Source organism: Chiloscyllium plagiosum, chromosome 37 (assembly GCF_004010195.1).
Source record: "Chiloscyllium plagiosum isolate BGI_BamShark_2017 chromosome 37, ASM401019v2, whole genome shotgun sequence".
Taxonomy (NCBI): domain Eukaryota; kingdom Metazoa; phylum Chordata; class Chondrichthyes; order Orectolobiformes; family Hemiscylliidae; genus Chiloscyllium; species Chiloscyllium plagiosum.
The window spans coordinates 33,546,867-33,567,564 of record NC_057746.1 but is presented as its reverse complement, the minus strand read 5'-3'; the positions used below and the strand labels follow the sequence as shown (position 1 = coordinate 33,567,564).

Here is a 20,698-nt window from a genome sequence, read left to right as displayed (position 1 = left end):
AACCTCCTATGTGGGACTTTATCAAAAGCTTTCTGAAAGTCCAGGTACACTACATCTACTGGATCTCCCTCGTCCATCTTCAGAGTTACATCCTCAAAGAATTCCAGAAGATTAGTCAAGCATGATTTCCCCTTCATAAATCCATGCTGACTCTGACCTATCCTGTTACTACTATCCAGGTGTGTCATAATGTTATCCTTTATAATAGACTCCAGCATCTTTCCCACCACTGAGGTCAGACTAACTGGTCTATAGTTTCCTGCTTTCTCTCTCTCACCTTTCTTAAAAAGTGGTACAACATTAGCCACCCTCCAATCCGCAAATATGTCCTGCCATATTTAATGTGTTTTGATTAGATAGATACAAACGTATGTACAAAATAGGAGTGGAAGTAAACCATTTGTTCTCTTGAGTCTACTCCATCATCTAATACGATCATGGCTGATCTGTTTGTGTTTTAATGTCGCATTCCCATCTTCCCCAACCAACCTTGAATCCCTGCCTGACAAGAATCTATCACCTCATCTTTGAGATATTTAATAACCCCACCTCCACAGCATTCTGAGGCAGAGAGTTCTAAAGTCATACAACCCTCTGAGACACAAACATTACCTTCACCTCTGTCCTCAGAGGCTGAGCCCTAATGTTAATGCAGTGCCATCTCATTCTGGATTGACCTAGAAGGGGAAATGTCCTTGTTACATTCACCTTGTTATAATCATTCAGAGTTTGATAGGCTTCAACTAATTCACTCCTCCCTCTTCTCGTCGCCAGTGGAAACAAGCCCAGTCTGTCTGACCTATTTTCAAAACTCATTCATTTCCAGGTATCAATCTGAAAAACCCCCTCTGTACTGTCTAACACATTTAAATTTTCTTTAAACTTGAGACCAAAGTTACACTGAAGGCTGAATCTTGCCATATTTTGGCAAAGTATTATTGTCAGTGGATTTCTTGTAGGTATTCTCTGTCTGTTCCAGCAGGTTTTCTCACACGACCATCCCTTCATTAACTCTCTGCGCTGCCCGTGTGGCACTGCACTTGTCCAGTGTAAACTGGACTGTACCACTCGCTGCAGGCAAATGAACTGGTCATTGCTGGTATTTCCCGGAATACAGGCACATTGTTGTTGGTACTGTTATCTTGGGACCCCAAAAGGATGCTGTCTTCGCATCCAAAGTCCCCAGATGTGTCATTCCCTGGCCCTCCTTGTCAGAATGCATGATGGGTGTGACAGTTGAGAGTTCCTCTTCACTGTCTATGTCATGGCACAGCAGCTATAACCCAGAGCTTCCCACAGCACAGAGGTGACATGGTTAAAGCTGCCTGGCACCAACTGCGCATCCCCCTCCCAATCACTGTTTCAGCATCAGGCCACACACCTCAATGGCCCGTACTCACAGCTCCACTTACCATTCTCTGTAAGTTCCTGCTGCTATGTCCCCAGGGCCCACCTGATCCCAGCTTCACATCATTGTTCACTTTAGGGCGAAATGGGACAGTCACATAACTGTCCAACACAGCTGTTACCATGACGGCCACTGGGAGAGGGTGGTGACCCACTCCTTCAGGTCCCAGGTCTCACTCCAGCCGCTGGGTATAGGTCAGTGACAGTGTCCCGGGACATCCCCATCCAGCTCTGATACTGTGTCTCACTTATTCGGACGAGATGGCATTGAGGATGAAGACTCGGACCCTCCTCAGTCTGTGATGTACCCCGAGGAGCCCTTCAGCAGTGACCTCTTCATCTGGTGGAGGCTGTTCAGCTTCTGCTGCAGATTGCTGCTGGCCCAGGGTTTCCTGGTGCATCTGTCCCTCCTGAAACTCCCTGCCCCGTTGTTACATGTTAGCAACGGCAGAAATGATACCGGCTGTAGCTGGCTCCATCAGTCACACTGGCAATGACCCTGTGTCAGGAACATAGGAACAGAAGAGGTTCTTAGCAATGGGAACAGTCTACAGTCCCATCTCAGAGAAATAGCAGCTGAACATGTTCTTCTATCGAGTGAGACAACATTGTGTCTGACAAGGAGGGCCATGGAATGACACATCTTGCCACTTTGACATGGGACCTTATATCGAGGAGTGCTCCCCTGGTCAGACTGAAGAGAGGCAGCAGCTGCATGAGCCTGGTACCCTTCTCCCCCAGACCCACATCACCCAGACAAACCATCATTGTATCTCAGAGAGTCTTCCATTATCCTGACAGTTCAGGTGGAGAAGGAATCAGTTCTGTGCCCCTTTGCACCCTCCCCTTCCCCATTGAGGCTATGTTGGCAGTGACTGACCATCAACCCCCTCCCACAGCATCCCAGGTCCTCCCATGCCTTACCGTCTCCTCCTTTGACATATCAAAAATTCCCCCATCGTCATCCTTGTCCCTTCCGCATCTCAGGCTACGGCATACAATCCCCAGCATTGATCCCCTCCAGCTCCATCACTGACTCCCTTCACCAGCTCCATGATAACTCCCCCACCACCCCTCCCCAATGGCCATTCCCCCTGTGTGCAGGACTGACCACTCCTCAGGCTGCACTGAGACTGACCCCTAACCATGATCGCTCCAAGTGGCTGACTGACCATGGCCCAGCCCCTGGACTGTGATTGGACACTGTCCGTGACTGACTGCACTGGGACACCCTGACTGACAGCAGCCTCATTGGACTCGACTGAGGACCACTTCCCTTTGACTTGGGGATGTGGCCACTTTCCAGAGGTACTTGCAATCTGTCTGCTGTCCCGGCAGATGGGCCGTGCTCTCAGTGGGAGATTGATGCTGCATTGTGTCGCACAGCAAGATGTCCAACCCCTTGACTGACTCCTGCTGACAAACTGCCTGGCTCTGTGCCTGCACCAGACTGTAAGGCAAGGCAGCAGGACTGGGAGCTTTAAAGTGGGACTGAGGGGGCAGGGTGCTAAAAGGGCAGGGTGAGGCAGGGATGCTGTGAGCATCCAGGGAGGTGCAGAGTGAGTGTGCACTGAGAGAGCTGGGAAACAGCCTTGAGGGAGCCTGGTCCAATCCATGAGCTAGGTGCCTGTCCCCGTGAGCAATGTCCTGGCAGCACCAGTCTAAATTAAACTCCGTCTGCCACTCCTCGGCCTAGAATCCACACAGTTTAGGTTCCGAATGGAGATCTGACACACTGTTTCCCCAGTGAATTTTTACATGTCTGTGTGTTCAGTCTGAAGCTGAGTGCAATGGAATTCAGTCCCCACCCTCAGAACCCTTCCCTCCCCTGCATCCAACCCTCTCCCTCCAGACCTGCCCTAAATTAGTATTGCAGTTGCATAAAGGATATTTGGGGACTCGTCAACTGAGGTAGCATGGGCTGAGGTTAGAAAAAGGAAAGGAGAGGTCACCCTGTTGGGAGTTTTCTATAGGCCTCCAAATAGTTCCAGAGATGTAGAGGAAGGGATAGCAAGGATGATTCTCGATAGGAGTGAGAGAGACATGGTAGTTGTCATGGGGGACTTCAACTTTCCAAATATTGACTGGGAACACTATAGTACGAGGACTATAGATGGGTCAGTTTTTGTCCAGTGTGTGCAGGAGGGCTTCCTGACACAGTATGTAGACAGGCAACAAGGGGCGAAGCCACATTAGATTTGGTAATGAGCCCAGCCAGGTGTTAGACTTGGAAGTAGGTGAGTATTTTGGTGATAGCAATCACAATTCTGTAATGTTTACTTTAGTGATAGAAAGGGATAAGTGTATACCACTGGGCAAGAGTTACAGCTGGGGGAAAGGCAATTACAATGCGATGAAGCAAGATTTAGGAAGCATAGGATGGGGAAGGAAACTGCAGGGGATGGGCACATTAGAAATGTGGAGCTTATTCAAGGAAAAGCTCCTGTGTGTCCTCGATAAGTTTGTACCTGTCAGGCAGGGAGGAAGCTGTAGAGCACGGGAGCCGTGGTTTACAAAGGAAGTGGAATCTCTGGTCAAGAGGAAGAAGAAGGCTTATGTTAGGATGAGATGTGAAGGCTCAGTTAGGGCACTTCAGGGTTACAAGGTAGCCAGGAAAGACTGAAAGAGAGAGCTCAGAAGAGCCAGGAAGAGACATGAGAAGTTGTTGGCGGATAGGATCAGGGTAAACCCTAAGGCTTTCTATAGGTATTTAAGGAATAAAAGAATGATAAGAGTAAGATTAGGGCCAATCAAGGATAGCAGTGGGAAGTTGTGTGTGGAGTCAGAGGAGATAGGGGAAGCACTTAATGAACAATCCAGATAATTATAGACCAGTGAGCCTTACTTCAGTTGTTGGTAAAGTGTTGGAAAAGGTTATAAGAGATAGGATTTATAATTATCTAGAAAAGAATAATTTGATTAGGGATAGTCAGCACGGTTTGTGAAATGTAGGTCGTGCCTCACAAAGCTTATTGAGTTCTTTGAGAAGGTGACCAAACAGATAGATGAGAGTAAACCGGTTGATTTGTTGTAAATGGATTTCAGCAAGGCGTTTGATAAGGTTCCCCACAGTAGGCTATTGTACAAAATGCGGAGGAATGGGATTGTGGAAGATATAGCAGTTTAGATCAGTAATTGGCTTGCTGAAAGAAAATAGAGGGTGGTGGTTAATGGGAAATGTTCATCCTGGAGTCCAGTTACCAGTGGTGTACTGCAAGGGTCGGAGTTGGGTCCACTGCTGTTCGTCATTTTTATAAACCACCTGGATGAGGGGGTAGAAGAGTGGGTTAGTAAATTTGCAGATGACACTAAGATCGGTGGAGTTGTGGATAGTGACGAAGGATGTTGTAGGTTACAGAGAGACATAGATAAGCTGCAGAGCTAGGCTGAGAGGTGGCAAATGCAGTTTAATGTGAACAAGTGTGAGGTGATACACTTGGACGGAGTAATCGGAATGCAAAGTACTGGGCTAATGGTAAGATTCTTGGGAGTGCAGATGAGCAGAGAGATCTCGGTGTCCAGGTACACAGAGCCTTGGAAGTTGCCACCCAGGTTGACAGGGTTGTTAAGAAGGCATACAATGTTTCAGCTTTTATTAATAGAGGGATCAAGTTCCGGAACCATGAGGTTATGCTGCAGCTGTACAAAACTCTGGTACGGCCGCACTTGGAGTATTGTGAACAGTTCTGGTCACCGCATTATAAGAAGGATGTGGAAGCTTTGGAAAAGGTGCAGAGGAGATTTACTAGGATGTTGCCTGGTATGGAGGGAAGGTCATACGAGGAAAGACTGAGGGACTTGAGGCTGCTTTTGTTGGAGAGAAGAAGGTTGAGAGGCAACTTAATAGAGACATATAAGATAATCAGAGGGTTAGATAGGGTGGACAGGGATAGCCTTTTTCCAAGTATGGTGATGGCGAGCACGAGGGGGCATAGCTTTAAATTGAGGTGTGATAGATATAGGACAGATGTCAGAGGTAGTTTCTTTACTCAGAGAATAGTAAGGGTATGGAATGCTTTGCCTGCATTCGAACTTAGTAGATTTGCCAACTTTAAGTACAGTTAAGTCGTCATTGAACAAGCGTATGGACGTACATGGAATAGTGTAGATTGGATGGGCTTCAGATTGGTATGACAGGTCGGCGCAACATCGAGGGCTGAAGGGCCTGCACTGCGCTGTAACGTTCTATGTTCTATATATGTTCTATGTAAATATGCTCACTCTTCAGGTACCTCCAATTTCCTCGTCTGGATTCAGTTATTTACAAACAAAATCAGAAATTACTGGAAAAAACTCAGCAGTTCTGACATCATCTGTGGAGAGAAAGCAGAGGTCCTGTTTCGGGTTCAGTGACCCTCCTTCACCACCCTCAATTCTCTAAACCTGTTTGTTCTTCATGTCGCTGTCTGTTTTGTTGTTTGTGTAAAAATCGATGAAACTGAGGCATTCACAATGTTTGAGTGTTGCAGAAGCCACATTGTGAAGGAACTGAGCTCCGGGTGTTCAGCTGCGCAGAAACATTGAGACTGAAAGGGATTTGAATCAGGAGGCGCTGAGGGTGAACATGGATTCCAAACGGCAGGCCCAGAGTTTAACCGAGGACGTAATTTGTCCCATTTGTGTGGATTTCTTCACCGATCCCGTCACACTGGATTGTGGACACAACCTCTGCCGCTCCTGTATCACCCAGAGTTGGGAAAAGAGGGAGAGAAACTCCTGCCCGGAATGGAGAGAGCAGTTTCCAGACAGAAACCTCAGGGTAAATCGGGCTTTTTGCAAATCTGGCCGAGAAAGTTCGAAAATTAAGTGAGAAGCCGCAAGAGAAGGAAAGTAAATGTCTCTGTGAGCAACATCAGGAAGAACTGAAGCTGTTTTGTGAAACTAACAAGAAATTGATCTGTGTGATTTGTAGAGATTCCCGGGAACACACAGAGCATCACTTCATTTCAATGGAAGAAGCTGTTGGAATCTACAAGGTAAAAGGAAACAGGTTTCACCCCCTGATTATTTTATCACATTTTCATGCTCTAACACGTCTATTCTGCTGTTACTTTTATTATAATCACAATAACTTTTATTTAACTTTTATTATTTTCATTTCTCTCCCAACTCCAGGAGAAGGTGAAATGTTCCTTTGATTCTCTCACAAACAAGAAAGCAGCTGTTCTAGGAATGGAACTGAAACAAGATCAGAAGATTTCTGAAATTAGGGTAAGGTTTTCCTGTGTTGGTTCTCCGGGATCTGGGTTCGTTCTGTTCATTAACCGTGGGACATTATGTTCCCCATGTCATTTTACAGAGACAGGCGGGCTGTCTGCAGGCCCACATCACATCTGAGTTTGCTAAAATGCACCAGTTTCTCACTGAGAAAGAGCAGCATTTACTCCAAGATCTCAGGGAAGAAGAAGAGAAAGTTCTCGAACCTATGGAAAAAAAATCTTCGAAACCTTCAGGCAAATTTAAATTCTATTCAGGAGAATCTCTCAAAGTTGCAGAAACAGATGGAACAGAAAGACGAAGTGTTATTTCTGAGGGTAAGGCTTTACAGTTTAATTTCATTCAAAGTTCTCTGTCACTGCACGATAGACCCAGCATTTTTCCAGTAATGCAGAACTGGTTTTGTAAAATCGACTGTTTTGTCTTTCCCGAGGCAGTTCAGCTGATTTTACTGAACAAATCAGCCTCCTGGAATATCCACAGATTCCCGGGAATAATTGCACCATCCTGGGAAAGGTTACTGTGATCATGAGACTATGTTTGTAATTATTCTGGATTAGTGGTGCTGGAAGAGCACAGCAATTCAGGCAGCATCCGAGGACAGGCAAAATCGACGTTTCGGGCAAAAGCCCTTCATCAGGAATAAAAAGGCTTTTTATTCCTGATGAAGGGCTTTTGCCCGAAACGTCGATTTTGCCTGTCCTCGGATTTTGCCTGTCCTCGGATGCTGCCTGAATTGCTGTGCTCTTCCAGCACCACTAATCCAGAATCTGGTTTCCAGCATCTGCAGTCATTGTTTTTACCTCTATGTTTGTAATTATATTGTTGCTGCTCCAGTTTAATATTCTCCGGAAATTCACTTTGCAGTCTGGACAGTGAATGTCTGACTGTATCTGATGGAGTAGGTGTGAGAGTCTTTGAGAGGATTTTAATATCAAAATGAATGGGTTAGTGTTGGATGGGAAATTAAAGAATCAAAATTCTAAATCTCTGCCCTAGGATTATCACTAGTACTAGGCAAAAGTGAGGACTGCAGATGCAGGAAAATTGACTTTCGGGCAAAGGCCCTTCATCTTTTCTGACCCACTGTGCTTTTCCAGTACCACTCTAATCTAGACTCTTACCACTAGTACTATCCAATCATTGGTAGGATGATCTATGTACTGTCACAAGAAGCTCTCCTAAATGCTCTTTAAAAAGTCCACACCATCTAATCCTTTCACACTCAGGCTATCCCAGTTAATGTTAGTCATATGGAAATACCCCACAACTATAATCCTATTTACCTTTCACCTCTCTGTATAAGCAATTTTTTTCCTCTTCCCTCATATTCTAGTTTTGCGAGTAGTACAGAGGGAGTGCTGCATTGTCGGAGGGTCAGTGCTGAGGGAGTGCTGCACTGTCAGAGGGTAAGTGCTAAGGGAGCACAGTACTGTGACAGGGTTAGTACCGAGAGAGTGCTGCACTGTTGGAGGGTCAATGCTGAGGGAGTGCTGCACTATTGGAGGGTAAATGCTGAGGGAGTGCTGCACTGTGGGCGGGTCAGTTATGAGGGCGTGCTACACTGTCAGAGGGTCAGTACTGAGGGAGTGCTGCACTGTGGGCGGGTCAGTTATGAGGGAGTGCTACACTGTCAGAGGGTCAGTACTGAGGGAATGCTGCAATGTCGGAGGGTCAGTGCTGTGGGAGTGCTGCACTATCAGGGGTCAGTACTGAGGGAGTGCTGCACTGTGTGTGGGTCAGTACCGAGGGAGTGCTGTACTGTCGGAGGGTCAATACTGAGGGAGCACTGCACTGTCAGAGGGTCAGTATTGAGAGAGTGTTGCATTGACAGAGGGTCAGTACTGAGGGAGTGCTGCACTGTCAGAGGGTCAGTATTGAGAGAGTGTTGCATTGACAGAGAGTCAGTACTGAGGGAGTGCTGCACTGTCAGAAGGTCAGTGCTGAGAGAGCACTGCACTGTCGGAGGGTCAGTACAGAGGGAGTGCTGCACTGTTGGATGGTCAGTACTGAGGGAATGGTGCACTGTCAAAGGGTCAGTACTGAGGGAATGTCACACTGTCAGAGGGTCAGTACTGAGGGAGTGTTACACTGTCAAAGGGTCAGTACTGAGGGAGTGTTACACTGTCAAAGGGTCAGTACTGAGGGAGTGTCACACTGTCAGAGGGTCAGTACTGAGGGAGTATCACACTGTCAGAGGGTCAGTACTGGGGGAGTGCTGCACTGTTGGAGAGTCAGTACTGAGGGAGTGCGACACTGCCTGAAAGGGTCAGTACTGAAGGAATCTGCACTGATGGAGGGTCAGTACTGTGGGAGTACTGCAGTGTCAGAGGATCGATACTGAGGGAGTGCTGCACTTTCAGAGATGAAGTCTTTCAAATGAGACATGAGACTGAGGTCTCAAGTTTTTCTGTGGTGGACTTGAAAGATTTCCGCCATTCTTTTCAAGCAGCAACTGTTTTTCTCGCTGGATAAAAGCAAATTACTGTGAATGCTGGAATCTGAAACCAAAAGAGAAAATGCTGGAAAATCTCAGCAGGTCTGGCAGCATTTGTAAGGAGAGAAAAGTGCTGACGTTTCGAGTCTAACTGACCCTTTGCTTTTATCGCTGTGTTCTGGCCTATATCTGTCTCAGCACAAACATACTCTCAGCTCTGATTGTCATTTGTGGGAGCTTGCTGTGCACAGTTGGCTCTGTATTTCCCACATTCCAACAGCGACTGGAAAGTGCTTTGAGATGTCTGCTGGTGGTGAAAGGCGGTGACTAAAATGCATGTCTTTCTTTCCAATCACTGGCTCAATCCACTGTCTCAGCCTCTCTGAACCCCGACGATCAAACATCAACTTCCAGGGCAGGTGGAGCTCAATCGGGATAAATATGAAGTATTGCATTTTGGTACCACATTAATGGATTGGATTTATACCATTAATGATCGGGCCTTGGGTAGTGTTGGAGAACAGAGGGACCGAGGGCTTCAGCTACATCACTCTTTGAATTTGGTGTCACATATAGACAGAGTGGTTAAAACGGTGTTTAGCATGCTTGCCTTCATAGTCCTTTCAGTATAGGATTTGGCAAGTCATGTTGAGGTTGTACTGGACATTGATGAGGTCTCTTCTGGAATACTGTGTCCAGTTCTGGATGCCAGTTATAAGAATTATTATTAAGTGGAGAGGGTTCACAAGAGATTCCCAGGAAGTTGCTGGGTTTGAGTTGGTAGTTTGAGTTATAAAGAGAGGCTAGATAGACTCAAACTTTTTAACTGGAGTGTCGGAGGGTGTGAGATGATTTTGTAGAGGTTTATGAAATCATGAGGCTTAATGTAGGTTTCCTGAGGATAGGAAATTCCAAGACTAGGAACTAAATTTTTAAGGTGAGAGGAGAAAAATTTAAATAAGACATGAGGGCATATGTTTTACACAGAGGGAGTTCGTATATGGAATGAACTTACTAAGAAAGTGGTAGATGTGGGTAGATTTACAGTAGTCAAAAGACATTTGATAAGTACATGAACAGGAAAGGTTTGGAGTGATATGGACCAGGAGCACAAAGGTGGGTCTCAGAATGATCGAGCTGTACAGCATGGATACAAATCTTTCAGTCCATCTCATCCAAACACTGTAAATTAATCTTGTCCCATTTGCCAACATTTGGCTCATATCCATCCAAACCCTTCCTATTCATTTACCGATCCAGATGTCTTTTAAATGTTGCTATTGTACCAGCTTCCACCACTTCCTCTGGCATCTCATTCCATACATGCACCACTCTCTATGAAAAAGTTGCACCTCAGGCCCCTTTCCAATCTTTCCCCTCTCACCTTAAATCTTTACCCTCCAGTTTTGGACTCCCTCACTCTGGGGAAAATACCTTGTCTATTCACCCTATCCATGCCCCTCATGATTTTATAAAGCTCCATAACATCACCCCTCAGCCTCCAATACGCCAGGGAAAACAGCCCCGGCCTCTCCCTTTGGCTCAAACCCTTCAACTCTGGCAACATCTTTGAAAATCTTTTCTGAACCCTTTCAAGTTTCACAACATCCTTCCTGTTACAGGGAGACCAGAATTGAATGCAATACTCAAAAAGTGGCCTAAACAATGTCCTGTACGGCCACAGCATGACCTCCCAACTCCTGTACTCAATACTCTGACCAATAATGGCAAGCAGATTCAGGACTCAGACCTTCTCTTTGAGTGCTCTGAGCTTCACTGCACCTGACGTCTGAACATCCATATCCCCCCCAACCCCACTCACCACCCCAATTGGCAATGTCTGAATCACCCAGCCTCTGAACTCAGCCTCAAAGCCTTCAACTTCCTCTTCTGTCCAACCTCCCATCCCCTGCTCACTCTGATCCCTCTGGGTTTCGACCACACCCAAACTGACCCCGACCCAAACTCTGGTCTCCACTTCTCAACACCCACCCCCTCCCCACTCCTCAGAAAATTCCAGCTCATTGTGTCTGTCGATGGGAATGTCCAACGTCTGTCAATCAGATATTTTAGTCTTTCCAGAAGGTTCCACTCAGTCTGCTCTGGGATCATTCTTGCAGTAATGTTTGAACAATCTGTAGTCTATCTGTTATTTTAGTCACAGCGACAGTGTGTCAGCAATAGGAAGACTGGGGCATCGTCAGCAGCTGGTAGCAGTCTGGGTGTCATTACAGCTGTCTGGATAGAGACAGTCATTCTCTCTCAACTCAGATTTGTGTTTGATTTCTTTCAGGAGGAAGCATCAAGGAAGAGGAGGTAAGGCGCATTTTTTTCTGAAACTCTGCACAGTTTATTACAATGCCTTCAAGATGCCAATTTGCCAATTTCTAACGCACTGTTTAATGTTTGCAGAATCAGTGAGGAAAGTCAGCAATTGTCATTAGCAGATCTCGCCCTGTCTATTGAAAAATGCACTGGCCTTTTCCAGCACAGAGTGTGGAGAGAAATGATTGATGTCATTAAACCTGGTAAATCTCAATGTTACTTCCTGATTTATAATTATTGCAGTTGATGAGTGAATTAGATTATATCGGAGTCAGTATCTTGTTGTGCTGAATTGTTGCCGAGGATCCCAGTTAAAAGTGACCCTGAATGAAATTAAAGTGCTGCTCAGACACCAGATCCCCTTCAAAAACCATCACCTTCACCTCCTCAGCTGGAAATGTCAGCTCCCTGGACCTGAGCCGCACACGGAGCCCTGAGTGAAGCTCTGCCTCTGGAAACCTGCAATACTTTGCAGCATTCAGCAAGAGACACTGTCCCCTTCCCCTCCTCCACACCAACCAATCACCTTTCCTTCCCAATGGGACCTTTCCCCTTCCACAATACAGCATTCCCCTGATGGAGCTCCAGCTTGTGTGTCCCACTCATGGCCATCAATAAGGTGGGGACAGGAGGCCTGGAAATGAAGCTTTGTTTGTCCCTGCTGAGGAAGGGGAGGTGCTGGGGAATATGGAGTCAGCTGGTGCTCACAGTGGACATGGGAAGCAAGCTCTGGATTGGAACCCAATTCCTGAAAGTGTACCCAAGGATTATTCTGAATTGTCCTGAGGAAAGATTCCACTCCCCTGGACAAATATATTTTCTCCATGCAGGGAGAGTATCAGGAGAGGGGGGAGGACAGTGGGACATCACATTGAGATGCTGCTGGTGTTATTCCTTTTCAGATTTGTTCATGTTCCCATTCCCTCTGCTGAGAGTTTGAAATATTTACTTTCTCTCCTCTCTCTCATGTTTCTCTATCCCTCCCTCAAGCAGTTCCCTGTTTTTAAAACCCTTCTTCCTCTCTCTCCCTCCTGTGTGGAGTCTGTCCCCCTCCCCCTTTGATCACACTGATTGGGGATGTGGGATATTGGAGCTGACACCTCCAGGGTTGAGATGGTCTCTCTTTGCTGTATCAGAGCCTCCTGACCCCGGTTCCTGGGGGATTTCTGAAAGTCTGGGTCTCAGTCTACAATCACTGAGAAGCCCAGGGCTCTGAGGGACACAGGATTCCTTGTATTGGGTCAGGATTGAAGCAGGAGACCAGGGGGCTGAGGAAAGGTAAAAATAAAACAGTGTGCTCCCGGTCCCTGCTCAGCTCTCACCGGGTTGGACAGGCAGAGTGATCCCAGGAGGGTAAACCCTGATTACAATAATAAAACCTGGAATCATTTGCATACACCGGAATTCCCGGGAGTACCCCAAGTGAGCTCTTTATAAAGGAAAGAGTTTGAATAAAACTCAGTGAGAAACTCAGTTACTGACTGTTGTTTCTATTTCTCCCAGTTCCAGACTCTCTGACCCTGGATCAGGACACAGCCCATCCCGAGTTTATCGTGAATGAGGACTGGACCAGTGTGAGACTCAGAGACAGTGCCTGTTCCCACATCAGAGACCACTATATGTTTGAGAGGTTTGATTCCTCTCTCTATGTCTGGGGCTCAGAGGGATTCACCTCAGGGAAACATTACTGGGAGGTGGAGGTGGGAGAAGGGGAGGATTGGGCTCTGGGAGTGACCCGAGAGTCTGCGAAGAGAAAACCGGGAACCATCCCGGATCCTGAGCCTGGTTTTTGGTGTTTATGGAAAGGTCGCTCTGGTCGTTATTTTGCTGGTTGCTCCCCTCATGGATCCTGCTCCCCCTGCCAATGCATCCCCAGAAGATCGGGGTTTTCCTGGACTGTGAGGTTGGACAGGTATCATTTTACAATGTGGACAACATGTCCCATCTCCGCACTCTCACCCAGACTTTCCCTGAGAGAATGTTTCCTGTTTTCAGTCCAGGATTTGATGGTGAACCACTGAGAATCTGTGGGATTGAAAATCACCGAAAGATCCATCCCATAATTTCACAGCAGAACAGACCTTCCGGTTTCCAGAGAGTCAGAGACCGGACTTATCCGAAAGATACATACGATCCATTCCACCAAGATGGTCCATCCCCCCCCACCCAGAATAAAACCCTGGCCTCTTGACCGTCCAACTGCACCCTCTGACCCAGGACCAGCATCACCCCAACACCCTACACATACCCCACCTGACCCCTGATCTTCAACAGGACCTGATCACAACCCCCAACATTGGCTTCACCCCCCCACCCTCACTTTACCCCCTCTCCCTCACTTCATCCCCTTGGAACCTTCTCTCCAGTGAATATAGGACAGCTACCCCAGATGTCAGGGTGGTCACCTCTCTCCTTGTCCATCATTACAGGTCGATCTCGCCTCTGAGCTTACCTCATGCTGAGAGTCATTTGTTAGTCCCAATCAGACTTTTGTATTGATGAAAGGGGACAATGCACTGTCTTACCCGCTTAGGGATGTCAGTATGGAAATCGGAATCAGGGAACCTGAACATTTCTCGGGAGTGTGTATTTTCCAGAGAGAGAAAGGAAACAGTTTCTCTGCCAAAGTGGCCTCATGCTGTGTCCAGTAATTCCATGAGGATTGAATATTCATGCTGGGAAAGTCTTATTTGTTAACGATCCTACACTTTTTTTTTACACAGAGACTAGCTTCATATAAATATTGCCTTGACAGATGTATTTTATTCCTAGCAGTGAGAGTGTCAAGGAGATGATGTATTTTCTCCGATTTTAACTTATCAGAAAAGGAGGTCTTTCATACACTTTACACAGAGAAATATCACATACACTTCGCACAGAGTACTGTCATTGAATAACATCAGGAATGCTTTTCCTGCCATTTATTACATCATCTCAGTTATATGAATAAATGTGCCATTATTATTTTATTATTGCTAATTAGAAACTTAGGCATTTCAGCAACAATGCAGTTTTATAAGAGAATTATGTTAACTTTCTACTGTTTTTGAGAAGCGCATCTTTACCTTTGAATAAGGCAATCCCACTTAACTGTAGCAAGGTTATAGTTTTCAAGCTGTTTGGGATCTTGAACATCCAGGTTTAGATATTCAATGAGCAGTTAGCACATGTGACATGTACCAAGGTTAGTGACAGGTAGATTGTAACTGTATGTTGTGTGACTGAAGGTTGTATTTAAAGGCTGTGACTGTTTGTAATTCAGTGGAGGGCCTTTGAGCTGCTCCCCACAGACATGTGAATAAACCATTTATATCTTAGACTTGGGCTGTTAATCGTTGGTTCTCTTATTTAACACTGTCCACTGGGCCTTTCAAATGTTGTCATGAACAGGATCTAAAGGACACAGGAGACAGAGGGGGAATTGGGACAAGTCGCTGTGTGAGTATTGTTTTATTCACATGGAATCCAACTCGGTCCTATCCCAGGAAGTGTCAGGCTCCTGGGAATCAAAGTACCAATGGATCAACAAGAGGATAAAGGTGACGGGTAAACGTTAGGGTGAAACAGTGATCTTGATGTGATTTCTGTGATAACATAATTGATATCAGTCGTAAGTAACAGGTTCAGTCTCGGGAGAGAGCAAACTAAGAATTGCATCACTGACAACAAATATCCTGAACAGAGCTGTGCAGATCGCTGAGAATAGAGAATTCAAGTGGGGACCAGACAGTGACTAATTCCACATCAAGGAGTCATCAATTCCCCAAGTGCTACATGAACCAGAGGCAGGGACATTACCAACTGTCCACTAGATCACCCCCTGCCCCGGGATAGTTCCAGCAATAAAATAAAACAAAGAACTGCTGCTGTTGGAAATTTGAATGAAAAATAGAAACTCAGCAGCTCTGGCAATATCTGGAGAGAGAAACAGATAACTTTTTCAGTCCAGTCACTTCTTCAGAACTGATAGTAGGTGAGAAATGGTGGTCCTTATGCTGATAACAGGGAGATGGGTGGAGTGAGCAGATAGGCGCAGACGGAGCCCAGAGATACAGAGACAGAGAAAGTGAAGCAGACCAAAGGATGTTTAACAGCAAGACAGGGAAGAGGAAAAGCTGATAATGAGGCAGGTGAAAATGAGTTGACTGTGCTGCAAACAACCTATGGCATGGGGTTAGGTGAAGTACATCAAAGGAAGGGTACAGGCTCTAAAAATGATTGGATTTCATATTGAGGCCTGAGGCTGTAATGTCCCCAAGTGGAAGATGAGGTGCTGTTCCTCCAGTTTACACTGAGCCTGGCTGGAGTACTGCAACAGGCCCCAGACAGAGATGTTGGCCAGGGAACACGGGGCTGTGTTGAAGTGGCAGGCAACTGGAAGGTCAGGGACTGAACTTTAGATTAGATTCGATGACTTACAGTGTGGAAACAGGCCCTTCGGCCCAACAAATCCACACCGACCCGCCGAAGCGCACCCACCCGGACCCATTCCCCTACATTTACCCCTGCACCCAACACTATGGGCAATTTAGCATGGCCAATTCACCTAACTTTGGTGTTCTACAAACGGTCACCCAGTCTGTGTTTCATCTCCCTAACATGGTGGGGGGGGGCACATTTTGAGTAGGAAATTTCTCCAACAGTCTCATCCCAGTTGAAGAATAATCGGTGCAATATTACCACCTTCTGGCAGTGACTGGTATTGCGGGGAACAGAGGGCGCGGAGATTGCTGATGGCATTTTTGTTTGCCTTTGATCCTCCTATTTTCTTTAACCCCCACACTACCGCCTAACTGCGGTAGTGGTTATTTTTCCCCAGCACCCATGTCGTGTGTGTGCAGATGTGAGACACAGTGAAAGACACAAGGTGTAATTGCTGATGTTATACGTGGTACAGCACCGCCACCGGCTGGTGGGGATCGGTATTGCAGCCAAATATCATTCAATGACAGATAACAAAGATCTGAAACAAAAGCAGAAATTGCTGGGGAAACTCAGTGGGTTTGGCACGATCAGTGCAGAGAGAAACAGAGATCGGGTTGGTGGCGGAGAAGCAGTGCAGTGAGAGGGTTTCTGCCCCGGAGACCATCTGCTCCTTCCCCTTTGCCTTGTTTCCTTCCTTCTCAGCTTCTGTTTTCTTACTTTAATCTACTTCCATAGAACAGGACAGCACAGGAACAGGCCCTTCAGCCCACCGTGTCTGTGCTGACCAGGATGCCATTCTAAACTAATCCCATCTTCCTGCTCATGGTCTGTCTCCCTGTATTCCCTATCTGTTCATTCCGAAGTGGAGAGAGTGAGCCCAGAACCAGGGGTAGATGGAGACCTTGTGGGGAGCTTGGCTAAAGGATTGTAACGCTGAAATTTGAGCTTCATTTCTTTATTTTTCTGCTTTACAATTAAGAATGACTTTAATGTTGAACTTTTAACCAGATTCCTAATTTTCTACTTTGTCCCTAAGATTTTGTACCTGAGTATCTTTGTACCAACATTGTCCATTTTTCACTGTAATCCTATATCCCTGTACTTGAATTATTTTTATTTCAAAAATATACTTTATTCACGAAAATATCTTCACAAATATACACCAGCACTAAAGCAGTTCGGTTCTGTGCAGCTGCAAAGGAGGATACAAACGTTGGATAAAAACTGAAAGAACTGTGGATGCTGTAAATCAGAAACAAAACCAGAAATTGCTGCAAACGCTCAGCAGGTCTGGCAGCATCTGGGCAGAGAAATCAGAGTTAATGTTTCAGCTCAGGTGAGCCTTCTTCAGAACTGAGTTCATTCAGAACTGGTCACTCGATCAGAAACGTTAACTCTGATCTGCTGAGCATTTCCAGCAATCTCTGTTTTTGAAACAAACCCTTGAGTTTGACTATATCCAACAAACGAACCAAAGGCATCTCTTACACATACAAGATTATATTTACATGCATTGTCGGCACTGGGGAGGGTCCGATAACTGAACGGTCTCCCATTTACCTTCAGCAGAAAGCCCTCAGACAGTGGTCTTTCCCCACTGCCCCTTGGCAGCAGCTGCCACAAGCTTTAGTGTATCCCTCAGCACATAGTCCTCGACCTTGGAATGTGCCAGTCTGTAACACTCAGTCAGGGTTAACCTCCTTGTTCTGGAGGACCAATAGGTTTTGGTCAGACCAAAGAGGTTTTTCACCAAGTTGATGGTCATCCAGGCACAATCACAATTTGTCTCAGTGTGTGTCCTGGGGAACAGAACGAGGAGCATAGAGCATAGAGTCCTGTGTCACAGCGCTGCTCGGGTCAAACCTCAATAAAATCCCATACTTGAGAGCACAAATCTTATTCTAATTCTAAAAGGTAATGTTTCGAATCCAGTCAACATCCTTCAGAATGTGGAGGAGCCAGTTTTGGACTGGGGTGGGCAAATTTAAAAATCACACAACACCAAGTTGGACTATAACCTCAGAATAAGTTCAGAAGGAGGGGTACTGGAACCAAAATGTTAACTCTGTTCCTCTCTCTCTGTCCACAGAAGCTGCCGGACCTGCTGAGTTTCTCCTACAATTATTTTTGGAATGCTGGAAAATCAGCAGATCAGACAGCATCTTTGAAGAGAGAAACAGATTTACTGTACGTGTTGGGTCTGAACTGAGATTTCAGGTTGAGTCAGTGCTCAGCTCCCTCTCTCCAACAAACTATTCATGCAGTGAAGGTTTACCGAACTGAGTCCAGGGATGGAAGGACTGACTTATCAGGAGAGATTGAGTCAGTTAGGGTTTTATTCACTAAAGTTTCGATGAATGAGGAGGAATCACATAGAAACCAAGAAATTACGAACAAGCCTGAACAGGTTAGAAACAGGAAGGATGTTCCTGATGATGGGGGTGACCAGACCAGGGTTCATTGGTTAAAGATCAGGGATAACCTTTCATGACCGGATGAGGAGAAATGTGTTCACCCAGAGAGTGATGAGCCTGAGGAACTCACTGCTGCAGAAAATGGGTGGGGCTAAAACATTGTGTTTTCATGAAGGAACGACATATAGTTCATGTGGGAAAAGGGATCAAGGGGTCGAGGGGATGGCTGGGTTAGGGGAGGGAGCTCGATGATCAGCCATGATCACAGTGAATGGTGTAGCAGGCTCGAAGGGCTGAATGGCCTACTCCTCCTCATCCCTTTTCATGTTTCTGTGTTTCTACACATGACCATGAAACAAGATGATGGGGACGGCAGGGTGAAACACAATCCCAATCCCAACCACCTCTGAAGGAGTTTAGTTCCTCTCAGTGAGCGGAGAGCGGTTACCGGTTGGGCTTTGGACTGGGGAAAGTAAACAGGGATATTCCACAGAGGGTGATATTCCGGACATTGCATTTTTCTGATCAGTGTGTAATATATTGCTGTGTAATTACAACATTTACAGGTGGCACAAAGGGGGAAATATTGTGAACTGAGAGAGGAACAGTGAGACAGGTGACAATGCTGCTCCTTTAACAAGGTTATTCTGTCTTTGTTTTCTTTTAGAAAAGGGTTGCAAAGGCAGAGGGGCCGACATGGCTGCCAGAGACTGTCTGAGCCAACAATCAGGGGAGGCCTTTCGGTTTTATTTTAAACAGTTGGACAATGAAAGGGGAGGAGCCACTGCTCCCAGCTCAGGGATTTTTTGAGCTTGGTTTAGTTTTAGCTGGGAACCCAGAGGAGCTGCTGGAGTGAAGAGTTTCCATGCTTCAGCGAATGGTCCCTGGCTGATTCACTCTCCTGTTAGAAACTGTGTTTGAATTTACCTTTTTAACCAAGGGCTGTGTTTATGGGGATGTTGCAGGAAGTTGTGACAGCTTCTTTGTTAAGTTGACAGGATATTGTGTTGGTTGGGTTTTGGAATAGTTATTATTCTAAATACTGTTCTTGTTTGCTTGTGTTTTATTCAATGGTAAATAAATTCTGTTTTAGTTGAAGCCACGTGATTTGATCAGCTGCACCATTCCTGGATCTTAAACGTTAGGGTCTGGGCCACTTCTGAAAATATTTTGAGGGAGTCTAGCCTAGTCCATAATAGAGTCTGTAAGAGGACAGCGACCCCTGGTAGAGGGGATGGAAATGTGGGGATTGAAATTGAATGGAGGGCAGTGTGGATTGATACGTTTAGATCGAGAGATCAGGAGAGGTGATATGAAATAAAAGATCCAATTTTAAAGGGGGTACAGGTGGAGCTGGGAATATATGTGCAGAATCGGTTGATGGTGGCAGAACAGTTTGAGAATGGGGTTACAAAGACTTCTAGGAACCGGAGTTTAATAAATAGAGACAGAGGGGACACAACAGGGAGGTGATGATCAACCTTTATAAAACACTGGCTCTCCCTCAACTCGAGGGTCGGTTCTGGAGCCCGCGCTGTAGGAAGGTTGTGGAGGATTCAGAAAAGGGACAGTAAAGATTGACAGGAATGGTTCCAGAGGTGACGGTCTTCAGTTCCCTGGAGAGATTGGAGAGGCTGGGACTGTTCTCCCGAGAGGGGAGAAGGGAGAGAGGAAATCAGATCGAGGTGTTCAATATCAGGAGGGACCAGGACAGAGTGGAGAGAAAGGAACTGTTTCCATCGGCAGAAATCCTGTGGGACCAGGTGAGGGCCTCTTGCAGAGAGCAGACCCAGAGACAAGCCACACCTTGTTCTGTCTGTGCTGAACCTTTCTATGGTCACCCCATCGATCACCCAGGAACCTGGTGAGCACTCCCCTTGGTGTTGGTGAAGGTTGGTGTGGGATCAAGTGTTTTGTAAGGAGGGAGACATTAGAACAGGCTTGTATCAAACACACACCGTATTCAAAAGGCAGATGAATTCACGTCAGCTCCATAGCAAGACCATCACTATAACCCCATCCTGTTTAATGGGGTTCCAGCCTTACCCCGGTGTTGAGATGCTGCTTCACAAACCCAGACATTAAACCCCTGGACAGTCCGGCTCTCTGCTGTATCAATAATTAATGATTCCCAGACCCCCTCCCCCACATGTTCCAGTTTCTAATTCAGACAGTCTTACAGCACAGAAGGAGGCCATTTGGCCCATCGTGTCTGTGCGAGCTGTTTAGAAAGATCTGTCCAATTATCTCATTCATCCTGCAGCTTCCCTTCTAACTTGTCAATAATTTACCCCATTTCCCAGTGAAAGTTCCTGTTGGATTGGCTGGATCACAGATTGATCCACACAATCCCAATCAAACACAAGGAGCGAGAGAGGGAGCAGGGAACAGAGACACAGGGAAGTCACGTCAAACACAGGAACAGAACTTCCTGGAGATGGACATTCCTGGAGAAGTGACAGGGAATTAAACA

The 20,698-nt window shown here is 46.2% G+C and overlaps 2 protein-coding genes across 2 annotated transcripts in view; one reads left to right on the top strand and one right to left on the bottom strand.

The window, feature by feature from the left end:
* LOC122541488 (zinc-binding protein A33-like) overlaps positions 1–20,698 on the top strand; it is a 492,570-nt gene that overhangs the window by 324,324 nt on the left and 147,548 nt on the right. The window lies entirely within an intron of this gene.
* LOC122541189 (butyrophilin subfamily 1 member A1-like) overlaps positions 16,930–20,698 on the bottom strand; it is a 77,497-nt gene continuing 73,728 nt past the window's right edge. The window contains exon 10 of the mRNA XM_043677816.1: positions 16,930–17,003. Within this exon, the coding sequence (XP_043533751.1) occupies positions 16,930–17,003 (74 nt within the window). The remainder of the gene's footprint in view (positions 17,004–20,698) is intronic.